Source organism: Charadrius vociferus, unplaced genomic scaffold (genome assembly GCF_000708025.1).
Source record: "Charadrius vociferus isolate BGI_N301 unplaced genomic scaffold, ASM70802v2 scaffold999, whole genome shotgun sequence".
NCBI lineage: Eukaryota > Metazoa > Chordata > Aves > Charadriiformes > Charadriidae > Charadrius > Charadrius vociferus.
The window spans coordinates 664,920-677,540 of NW_009658627.1; the positions used below are offsets into that span (position 1 = coordinate 664,920).

Sequence of the window (12,621 nt, forward strand, 5' to 3'; positions counted from 1 at the left end):
GGAAGTGTTTCCTTGAACCTGAACAGAAAAACTATGGCCACAATCACTAGCAGCTCTTTGCACAGATAATGTAGCATATTTAGTCATTAAAGGGCTTTGTGCTTGTATGCATGTGTGTTTTCATACAGAATTGCCAAGACATGCTGTATTTGGACAGATTTGTTGGAAAGAATTTGTAGTAAATTGATGAGATAATTTATGCAGTTTGCTGACAAGACATGATAGCTCCTGGTAGGCTCTCAGCTGTTTCAGTTAGGTGGTCGTGGTACCATATTAGCTCATTTAAAATCACCTTACATGACATCTTTTGAAAATTTTGATTGACCGTGTTAACATCTGTTAAATGGAGAGACTGATGTGTTACCTGGGCATGACCATTCAAAGGCAGCTATAGTCTAGCTCTTACTTCTTTTCTTCTTCAGAGAAGGGAGGGTGGTAAGAGCTGGGAATGGAAAGTCAATGGAAATACTTTGCAACTTATTTTGGGAAACATCCTTTACATTTTGACCCCACTACCAATGACTCCTGAAGATGCTGTATCTGCTTAAAGCTATTCTTACCATGGCTGAGTAGCTGATCACAGAGATTCGAAAGCCACTTATGAGGGATCTGCCAATTCCCAACACAGAGCATTACAACCAACCACTAGTACGGAACTTGCAAGGAATAGTGCAAGCTCATCACAAAAGCAACCGGTGATATCATAGTCCCTGCATTTCTAGGATATCATCTTGTTTGATGATGCTTAAATAATCTTAGCAGAACATGCAAAGCATCAGTGCAAAAAAGATCAGACAGATAAAGGTTCTGGATTATCAGTTTTGTTACTCTTCTTCACATTAATTAATTAAACAATCCACAAAAACTTTATTTTCAAGTGCACAATTTCATATTGCTATCAGGCTACTAGCTAGGAAAGCTTAATAGTGTCACAGTTGCATGTGGGAAGATGTGAGAGCAGGTGAAAACTGTGGAAATAACTCACCATTTAAGTACTAGGGGAGTTTTAAACTTTTTTTAAGAAATCAGTTGCTCTACTCAGCTGGAACTTCTGTCAAAGTTTCTGTGATGATTTAGTCCAGAAAGTTCATTCTGTGTCTTTTGATTTTTTTATTTTAAATGTTAGCTCTAGTTTTTACAGTAACAAAATTAGAAGGATGATTTAAAAAGCATCCACTGTCCGCCCTATTATTTTGAAAATAGTTTGGTACATATATATTGTATTTTCTTTAGGAATGGTAATTGCGATAGATAACCTCTCAATTCTTCTGACAGCTTGATATTAACAGCCGATACTGCCGGCTGTAGTACTCACCACTTCTGAAAGGAGCTTTTCCATCTTATATCGAAAGGGTGGCTGATCCCAGGCAGACAGAACACTGTTAGACTGAGGAAGAGTTTTCTGTCATGCTTTTTCTGCACCTTCTGCTTAAGTACTCACCTGACTTTGAGGCTGAGGTTAATGTTTACTTCATATGATTTCTGTTGACTGATGTTTTTTGCAACAATTGGGCAGCACTTAAAATGGATGGATTAAGTATTTCAGTGACTCAACAGGAGAGGTTCCTATGAATGGGAACGTTTTGTAGCATGAGTCCTCCCTATTTTGATACACAGAGTGAGACCAGATCAAATATAAAATCTAACCCAGGTTTCAGTTGCTGGAGCGCACACACTGATGCTTTAATATCAGAGCTTCTTCTGTGGCTATTCGTTTAGAAGTAGCAAGCACCTTTATTTGAAATTTTTAAATAGAAAACTCCCTGAAACTCAACACTAATTCAGTGCTCCATCACAATGATAATCAATGTGAACAGTTAAACTGTGCCAATATAAGACTTGTGGTCCTACTAAACAGGAGGCATGGTATACCATTTGTAACTGAGAGAAAATGGAAAATAATTGATCGTCCTATACGAAGGTAGAAGAGTTTGGGTAGGCAAGTGATTAAATGCTGCAGTGGTCAGCAGGATTAACAACTCTTAAATAGGAGCAGTAGATGGGTGCTGTGGATCATAGCAGTGGAAAAGTGTAGTATTATATGCAGATGTACACTAGTAGAGTGCAATGTGTCCCAGGCCAGTACACAGCTAGCAGACATTTGCTATCACAGCTTCTGCTTTTTTTTTTTTTAGCAGTTAATTATTTATAAAATGGACTGAATTTTCAAAGTGTCTACTCTTTCAGTACTCTCTCAAAGTGTCTTACTCCCTGTCTTACTCCAGGGCTCTGGTTCTCTAGCTCTTAGCACTGCCTATATGTTTTTTAGCCCTTGTGCCATCCATGAGGTACCCAGAATAAGGCTGAGAGCGTAGCTTACACTACAAAAACTTGTTCCAGATTTTGCTACAACTGATATGCATGGAGGGTGCAATTAATTTACTGCAGAGGGTACAGGTGAGAGTTCTTCTGTACCAATTGCCCAGGGACCGAGGCTGATCCCTGACAGTCATTATAGAGACAATCAGGACATACAGTTACTTGATGTCAGCTCAAGAAAATAGAAAAAAAAAAAGACTTCTCTTTGTTATTCTACCTGGTATATGTTCATGTGCAGTGTTCATGATCAATACTAGGTCCTTTACAGTGTGATATCATAAAGAAATTACATTAAAATTGTTTGCAAGAACTGTGTTTAAGTTTCATCCTCTCTTCATCCTGCTCTTAATCCTGAGCAGAGCTCTCTTACAAAGTAAGAAACATAGAGGCAAATCCCACTTCTTTAAAATGATAGCAAATGAGAAAGACCTGAAATAAAATTGATGTGTTATGCCTGAAAATGTTTTCCATGTGCCAGTCCTGACAAGTGGCTGTAGTTACTAATGTCTTCCTGCTACAGAGTTGTTCTAGGAAGGAGACATTGTCTCTCACCATGAAAAGCAAAGATGAATATAAAACAGGACTTCTTGGATTAATGACAAGCTATCTGTGGATTACTTATTGGATTACATTTTATTAAGAAAAGTCCATGTTAAGGTTTAGCTTTTGGTTCAATGTTGAGACAGGGCTTTTTGTCAGTGGAAGTTGCTTATGGTGGCCTATCAGAGCTTGGTGCAGAATGTCTTCTCTTCGGTAGCATTCTTCTCCACAGTCTGGTGACGTTTCTTCTTAAATTGACGTGTTTTGAATTCTTCTGTGATTTCGGAGATTGACTTCCCTTTTGTTTCTGGGAGGAACAGGTAGATGAGAATCGCTGAAATGACCAGGACAGCAATAAAGATGAGGAAGCAAAAAGGGCCAAGAAGCATCTGGAGATAAAAATAGAATAAGAAGAGTGATTTCCCTGACAACACTTGCCCCTCTAGATTCTTGAAAATTGTTGATTTTTCCCTATGAAATGAGGGAGAAGTTGATTTTACAAAAGGAATATTTATTTGTCTTTTCAATTTATTCTTGAGGTAGCAGGATGTCTGAAGTCTGGGTATGTGTTTTACATAAATGGCCTCCATAGGCCAGTAGCAATAAGGGATTCACAGCTTTGATCATCCACAAGGCATTTCATCCTACTGCCTGTCCAGACCAGCCTAGAAAACCAGTTTAAATTGATGGAGTCAAAGAGAAGATTTGAATCAAATTACATACGACAGCAAAGGGGAAAATCATTCCAGTGAAAGTGAGGCCTAGCCAAATGACGATTCCACCAATTACAAAAGCGGAGGACCTTGTTGAGAGGGTGAAGATTTCATTCATGACAGATGTAACGGCTCCAGCTGAGGATAAAACATAAAAAAGCAGTAAAAACTGTTGTAGTTAACCATATTCCTCAAAGTGAGTGAACTGATGTCACTGGTCAAACACAGTCCAGTAAGTCGGGCTACTGTGAGATCATGTAAATTTAGGCAGCCCAAATCTTTAGCAAATCTTTATCTGAATTCCCCTACAGACTTCTCTTATAGTCCATGGAGAGAGACAGACACCCCTGAAGTGCAGTTTCTGTCCACCTAAGATGTATAAAATCTGGAGATGAATGGCCCTGATGGCCTATGTCTCTCCATTGCCCATAGGAGACACCTGGGTTCTGCTACCGTGGGGATTCTGTTAGGTTTTCAAGACATTCACAGTCCTCATATACAGCCCTTACCATTCTGAAGGCTGCCATTTGAATTTGGAGACTGTAATAACTAAAAGTAGTGTTTAGTCAGGGAAGTTCAGGGTAAATACTGGTCTTAGGTGAGTGACATGCTAATAGAGAGCTGTAAGTTTGGTTGTGTCATTACCCATGTAGGTGACATTAAGAGAGGATGAAAAAGAATAGAGCAATGTTACGAGACAGACTATGCATGCTATCAGATATCATTTAATAGAGCCGGATTTTACAGGTGAGTTGAGAAAACCGATATTTTAGAAGAGGCTACCTCTGCCCTTAGGCAAAGACAGAGGTGGACCAATTGAACCTGTATGCACTGAACAGCATTCACACCTTCCAAAACAAGTCTTAGTAAATTGATTAACAAGTATTTTTTTGGCTTGAACCTGTAAGCCAGTGAGAGGAAGCAGAGTCCTGATTCATCAGGGTCTGAATAATTTCAAGTAATTTGTTAAAGAAATTGTTTCTTGGGTGATTAATTCATCAAAAATTGGATCTTCCCCAGTTTAAGTCCAAACTAAGCTGTTGATTTTTGAAGGTATGTTCACACAGTCTAGTTCTCTTTCCATACATCCATGGGCTGTGCTTATCCTTGTGGTCCAAGGTTTCCTGTTGTTTCTTTTATTGTTGTACTCACCTGGTCCTATTCCATAGGCAATAAGGAATAAAAAGATGAGAATAACACTGCAGTAACGCATCCAGAGGAACTGATCCTAGACAAAGGCAAAAGAAGGGAAGAGAATGAATTTGAATATTATAGCTGTAGCACAGCTAATCAAAACACATAGGAGAAGCAATATTTATAAAAAAGCCCATGACGCTGGGCTCTGTAGTAGATGGTCACTAGAACTACTTATCTCTCTGTACTGAATACAGTGGAAGGCCAAAAGTAGCCTGCAGGGTCGTAGGTACAGAGGTGAGCTAAACTGCACCTCGGTCTGAAAAACAAGTAACGAATTCCAAGCTAATTATAGCATGGGGAAAATTGTTACTAATTTAACCTAATTATCTTATTGAATGAAACAACTTCAGAGAAATATTTAAATCTCTTGTGAACCAGAAGATACCTGTGGACCAGCAAGGAGCTGAAAGTTTGTGGGCGGAGACCAAGATTGCAATGCAATGCAAAACAGTGGCACTACTGAAGCCACAATGCTGGGTTCCTCACTGCTTTCCACCATCCCGACTGAAGTAGCTAAAGAGCTGCACTATGTAGCTGGATCACTTGTATCAAGGGTGGAAATTGGTGGTTGTTGGATGAGTAAGTACACACTGCTTCTGCTGCAGGAGGCATGGGATAGCAAATGGGAAAGGTGAGAGCAGGGATGTTCATCGGGAGATTTAAAGGACAGCAGAACAAAACACAGGTGGGGTTTGGAGACATCAGGCAGGCAGAGAGCTGGAGGAAAGCTGTGCCAGGCCAGTAGTTTTACAAATTGTTTTTCATTGACTGTTTGAAAGCCTGATTAAAAGAAGGTGAACTTCAAGGCAGGACAAAAAAAGCCTTGCAGAGGGGCTATGAGTTTGTATTCGGAAGATATTCTGACCTACTATTTTGGGCATGAAAGCTAAGACTGACTATCTTCTGTCTTGCACAAAGAATTCTGATGCAGGTCCACCCCCAGAGAGATATTTGCTTACACTTAGTAGAAGGCTTGTTTCAAGCAACACCAGTATCAGTGCCATCAGCAAATAACCACCCCACAGGAGTATCCGGCGTCCAAAACGATCAATAATGGAGCTCTGAAAAGCAGAAAAAAATTGTGTATCACTGGAAGGATGGTAAAATCCAGCTGTCAGCTGTCCAACAAATCAGACATGCTTCTTGAGTTCTTCTAACTGTAGAGGGCACAAATCTTATTGGTACCAGGTTTGGTATTTTATTGAGTTCCTTCTAGCATCTCTAATGTTATGAATTACCATTGCTGCCCAGGATTGCAGCTACTTTTTCATAAACACTGTAATAACTGGAAGCATGCTATGATTCCATTTGAATATATATTTATACACAAATATATGGAAATAAGTATAGATATTTATGTTTGAATGGCATTTCATTTATATCTGTATGAGTAAGAGAGGGATTTTTATAAGAAATTATGGAGAATGAAGGTGGGAAGAAAGATGTAAAAGGTGGGACAAAATTTGGAGAGGATGGTAACAACCACTTTACAGATTTATGCAGTGCCACAGAAAAATTCTTTAGGTCACAAGCAAAAGATTAATTTTCTTTAAGGAAGAATAGATTCAACTCACATGTACTTTAATTCTTAAAGCTGCAGAAAGATCTGACTTACACAGCAGATGATAGAGATGAGCTCAGAGATTGCAACCCCTAGAGATACATATGGGATTATGCTTTCCTGCAGGTTGGCTGTCTGAAAAATTTCTGAGGTGTAAAAGGTGATCTGGGAAATAAGAAACATTTTTAAAATTAAGCATAGTCAATAGATGCGATATGTTCTTATCCAGCATCACTTTGACCTAGATTTGTCATCGCTGCAAAAGCAACAGTACATTATTGGGGTTTAGTGGAGGTGACATACCTGCTTGAGATGTTAAAAATCAAAAGGTTTATGGAGATGAAGAAAAGGGATTTGAAAGCCCAGAAAAAACAGGAGTTGAAAGGAGCATACTGCCTGTAAGACATGGGGGAAAGATGTTGGTAAAGATGTTTTGGTAAAGAGGAAGAGGAAAAGGACAAGACAGGGAGTGAGGAAAAAGAAAATCAGATCTCAGTTATAGCAGACCATACATCGCCATACAAACAGTTGATTCTGTCACTCTTTTCTAGTTGCTAAGCAGAGGCTGCTCATCCACAAAGTTCCCAATGGACTGGGCAGCATTTCCCTGTCAGCAGAGCGCAGAGATGCCTTCTCTGCCCACATTGCTGGGAACTGAAATGAACAAGCTCCAACAGAGTGCACAGGCTTAAGCAAAGCTTATGGAGAGAGACCCCTAGGCAAGTGATAAAAAGGACATCCAGGGAAATGACTATTAGCTTGGGCTGTATTGGGCTCAGCTACTTTGTATGTGGAAATGACTGGAAGGAAATGGCTTACTGGGTAAATCTCCATTATCAAATGGAATGAAAGTTGGATGGCAATAGCTGGCCATCTGCTACTGCAGAAGTTAAAGAAAGTGGAGATGGAAGTGTAGATAAATAGATCTGTGGGTTGTAGCAAGCCTTAGAGTATTTATAGCCCTTTCTCCTACAGAGTCTTTGGTAATACCACCAGGGGAACTGCTGCCTTTGCAGTAACTTCTGCTGAGTTGAATCTCTTGTATTCCCACCCCAGAAGTTCCCTTAAAGGTAGGAAGAATCCTAGTGATGATGATACTACAGAGCTTCACCGGCAGTGAGCTCTGTGTGAGGAGGAATAATGTAGATCCAGAGGAAAGTGACAAGTTGGAATTGTGGTGCTTTGGTTACTTCATAGTAGATCTATGCATGGAAATAGGGTATACTCAACTGCACTCAGGCCACAGAGCTGTAGACTCAGTAAAAGAAGGAGCATGGTACCCAGCTGTGGATATACGGATGGTTCTTTCAGCACCTCTAGGACATTCATGATTTTGGTGCCTTTTGTTACAGCCTTTTCCTTCATCATGTCATCAAACTCTGTGTGATAATTCCCTTCTCCCCAGAGTTGCTTCATGGCTACAGAAGAGACAGAACAAAGCATACTCCTCCATCATCTGATCCACTGAGTTCTGTGTTTTTAATGATGTTTGCAACATTTTCATTTCAGTCCATCAGTCACTGAGCAAAGAGCTAGAACATGCCTTCCTGGAACATGCTGAGATTACCCTGGAAAATTACTTTCAACTTGCTATAGTATTTAGGGGTAGATCTTAAATAATTCTGATGACTCCTTTTAGTCTGGAGTAATAGAGTTCAATGCTATGACCTTTACAAGATCTTTAATCATGTAATTATCAACAAACCTGTAGTTGGCTCATAGAAAAGCTGATTCCCTCTATTAGCTTCAATTTCCCAAGAGTTACAATTTAACAAATTAAGGATCTAAAGTTTTATTTTACCTTTCAAACAACCAGCCTTGTCTCCTTTTTGCAGCAAGAGGTAGGGAGGGGACTCAGGAAAGAATGGCAAAAAGAGCAGTTGAATCAATGCCACCAACCCAGAGAAGGACAATAGCACATTCCACATGTCTTCAGTTCCTAAGAGATCTCTATGAAAGTGTGTTAGAGTGTGTTTATAGCCCAGTACAATTACAGTCTATAACTAGTTTGGCATTTTCTAGATTGGAGGCTAGCTAAATATACACAATATACATACAGACCCTGAGAAGATAAATTGAAATAGAAAATGTTTAGGCAATACTTCAGGTCATCTGCAAGACTGAGATTTTTCTCATAATTTGAATATTTTCTAAAGACCAGTGGAGTTTGAATATTCCCACAACAGCTCTCTGAACCAATACTGCAATTCTGCATGAGATTATCAAGAAATTAGCAGAGATTTCAGATCTCAAAAGTTTGCTAGGAGTGTTTACATACAATCATTTTGTATTAACTTCAGCAGAGAGACGGCATCTCCCAAGATGGATTCATCCTCTCTCAAGAGAAGGGCCTTTTTCTCCCCAGTGAATGACAAGGGAACCTCAGTGACTGTTACGGGCTAGATGCTTCCTTTTTGACAGCTGTAGTTAATTAAGCACAGTAAAACCCCACCCCTAGTTTATGTCTGTTTCTAGTATTGGGAGGACAATACTTTCCTCCTATACAGAAGAAAAATAAATAGAAAATAGGATGAGAAGGAGTAGAACAAGTACCGTAACCCAAGAATTCTTGCTACAGCTTTTCCTAGTGCCAGAAACACAGAGGAGGTCACATTTACGAATCCACGCAACTTCTTAGGTGAGATCTCTCCAGCATACTGAACGTGGACATTCATATTTGTTCCTGAAGTGAAGAAGACAAGAGAGAGCTAAAGCTATAGAAAGCAAGAGAGAAGGTCCCTTTTCATTTCATCTTCAGCTAAAGGTAGCTCTCTCCTCTCTCTTCTGAACTGTTTGCTATATATCCTCCACAATATTAAGCTGAAAATGTACCTTTTACTTTAATCAAGATGTTTAGGTAATCCATCAGATCTCTCTCAACAAGACCTCTTGAAGGCAAAGGACAGCTCATCTTACCTTTTCCCAATCTGTTCCTTGTTCCACTGGGGCTACAGTGCATGCCCGGGTACTCCCAGCAGGAAGATTTCTGTATCCACCCCAAAGAAGTCACATTAACATGGAGTAGTGGGGAGTCCTACCAGCACCGATGCCCTCGAGGAAGCGCCCAATCAGGATCATCTCAAAGGATTTGGCTCTCCTACTGAAGCCAGTATGCAGCGTGGCTACTAGTAGGACCACGTCATTGAACAGCAGACATTTCTTCCTGCAATGGCAAACAACACATCGGTATGATCTATGTTTTACTTTCTAATCTTTGACTAATGTCAGCCTGTTCTCCTCTGGATTTACAGACCAAGCCATGGCCATGTTGAAATCCATTGCTTATAGGACAACCGTATCTGATTATGAAAAGGCATGATGTCTTTGCAGGGTAGTGGAAAGGGAGAAGCTAGATTCCCTTGTTTCTATGATAACATTATGTGAGCACACCATGAGGCTGAAGGAAATTCCTGCAGGATAAATACTTCTAAGGAATTGTCTTTTTCTCTTCTTTCTTGTGGGCAAAGTTCCCATCTCAAACACTGCATGTATGCCCAGAATAAGGCAAATCTAGCTTCACTGAGAACTTGCTTCACCGCGAACTTTCTTCCCCGCCCACCTCAAGCTAGAAAGTTTTGGCTTTGTCCTATATGGCCACCCTCAAAGAGAGGATTCTGAATGTGACCTGAGGCATTTCTGCTTATCTTTGCTGAAACTCTGATTATTCTTACAGAGGAACTAACCTGCACAAAAGGCTGAGATCGATTAAAAAAAAAAGGCAAAAAAAAAAAAGCTTTTGCCTAAAGAGTATCTATCCCCTTCTGCACTACTGCAGTGCTCTTGGGGTCCCTAGGGCATTATTGCCCAATAAAGAAATTTCAGAGACTATTTTTCACTAAAATTTCAGAAAAAATATAGGAATTGTATGGCACCAAAAACTGTGAAAAGGAAATCAGAAATAGTTGCATACTCTTGTCTCTCTAATGTACCTAGGTATAATTGTACATGCTGAGTAGAGTTAGTTCTGCACCAGAAGAGGGCAGTGAGAATTCTGACATTCATATTAGGTAACATTTAATTGCTTCCCTTGTTGCAGCCCTGATAAGTGAGCTGTTGGGAAATATACTTACTTTCCATATTTTGCAGTCAGGTACCCACTACACAGACACCCTATCATTCCACCGACACAGTATATAGACACAATGAAGGACCACAATAATGTGAGCGTCTCCTGATGCAGCACAGAACCATATCGCTCCAGCCAAGTTTCATTGATAAACTTCTGAATGTACTGAGATAGAAAAAGAGATTTTCATTCCACTGAAGCACTAATTACAATAGTTCTTCATTATGTGTATGACTTAAAATTTAGATTAATAGTCATTACTAAAAGCATGGCTATGGGACTTGTTTGCAAATTAGGACTCATATTTCCTCTCATACAGCCTAATAGTGTAAGAGAATATTTCAAAAATTAATTATACTTTTTAGTCTGTTGAATCCTGGCTCTCCTACACCAAAATATTGGGACCTTTTATTGAATATTGTGAAACGCAAATGTTCTTGCGTTCAAGTAGAGGATGGAAAGAGAAAGGGGCTGAACTGAAGGTTGAGACTCCACCAGCTAGTTTTTAACCTTTTTCTCCATGGCATAATCTTTAAGGAGGGTGCTTCAATAAGTTGTTTCTACACATTGTTAATTTTTCATTTTAGAGATGTTAGAGAGGTTTTATTAAAGAAAAAAGAATAGTTTAAGGAGCCACCAAAACTTTCATTGTCCCTCAATTCAGCTATAGACCACAGCAAGAACAGCATTGCTTTTCCAATTTTTCAGCCTTTCTGATATTCTATGTGAAGTTGTCTTTGGACTAAAGCTCCTAACATTCCTAAACTCCTAAACTCCTTTGACAGTGGACAGTATGGGACTGGAAGGAGCTGGGAATAAACTCACATAGCAACACCTAACAGGTTTTTAGAGCATCTTCAAAATGTAAGGACTAGTCCTATGAAGAGCAGTTACAGATGTGATTTTATGAAGGCTTTGCTTACCGGAGAAGTATAATTGATCACAGACATTTGAAAACCAGATAGGTGGGTTCCACCAATTCCTAGCACCATAATCATTAGCAGTAGCTTCCGGTATTGAACCTGCCAAAGATGATGAAACACATACTAAGTTCTTGATACCAGCTTGGCTTTCAGACCATAAGTTGATTTATGAGATCTTGTATCTTCACATTTCTATGATTAAGAAACCTTTAAAATGCAAAAATCCATTTTGAATTTTTCAATAATCGAGCAAAATTGCTGGGAAATTGTCAAGATGCAAATCTGCAGATTCCTTTATGTTCCTCTCCTGGTTCCTCTCCTAGCCTGAAAAGATGCTGTCTTTAATTCTGTTAGTTCTGCTAGCCACAGAAATAAATAAAAAACCCCCATAAAAGTATCGTTTATATAGTTTGTGTTTGCTTTTGTACTATTAAGAAGCTACAGCTTTCTTGAATCCCTTTTTTCCTTCAATGTTGCCTCCTAAGAGACATTGTTCTCCAGTTTCCAGAGATTAATCAGGTCTGTCCTCAAACTTATTTTGTTTACTCTTCACTTTTATTATCCACATAGGAAACTGCATCTTTAGAGCCCCTCTTTGAATGACTCCTATTTGAAATGCTGTGTTTCCATGATATAAACTGTATTTTAGAGCACACTTCACAAGTACATATGTCTTCAGGTATTAGTCAGGTCACACTCTAAACAGATGAGGATCCTCAGATATCTTTGAGAGCGCAGGGCACTAGAGTGGGAGGGTGTTTTCTGTTTTGTCTTTATTGTTGCTACAGTTTTCTCTATCTTCCTCAAAATGCCTTTTCTTTCTTGGTTTCCTAGGTCCTCTTTCAAACCTCTCACCCTTTTGTATTTCTAATATATTTTCTGGAGATGCCTTGTAGTCAGTCTTATTGCTGAATCAGTGTTGTCCCCAACATGTGCTCTGTTGCTTATTTTTGTTACAAGAAAGACTGATTCCCTTTGCTGTAATCTTTAAAGATCACCCTGTTGTTAGTGATTAGGGCTAGAAGACAAGAAATTGGATACTCACCAGGTTTGAGAGGAAACCAGCCATTTCCCTTTGAAAACCTGCCTGCTCTGAGAGCCCTTGTCAAGTCTGTCAGATGAGTGATATGTTTTCTATGCTTAGATTATAAGAAGTTGGGATCATAACACAGAAGTTAAATTCTAACTATGTGGCTTTTGCTGGATTGTGTCCTCCTCCAACACTGGCCAGGGACTCTTCTTGCTGGTTTAATTATTCTAAGACCCAGATATGCCAAGCTGATTACAACATTGGTAAATATT

General features: G+C 39.4%; 1 protein-coding gene across 1 annotated transcript; it reads right to left on the bottom strand.

The window, feature by feature from the left end:
- Positions 1-3,041: 3,041 nt before the first annotated feature.
- LOC104293694 (solute carrier family 2, facilitated glucose transporter member 11-like) lies at positions 3,042-12,421 on the bottom strand. The gene is made up of 12 exons (XM_009893214.1): positions 12,365-12,421; positions 11,320-11,418; positions 10,401-10,561; positions 9,369-9,493; positions 8,884-9,013; positions 8,132-8,280; positions 7,561-7,748; positions 6,385-6,495; positions 5,729-5,830; positions 4,725-4,800; positions 3,583-3,710; positions 3,042-3,248 (listed from the first exon to the last, which is right to left on the bottom strand). The coding sequence occupies exons 1-12, from the start codon at positions 12,386-12,388 to the stop codon at positions 3,042-3,044; spliced, it is 1,500 nt and encodes a 499-aa protein (XP_009891516.1). The 5' UTR covers positions 12,389-12,421.
- Between the last annotated feature and the right edge of the window lie 200 nt (positions 12,422-12,621).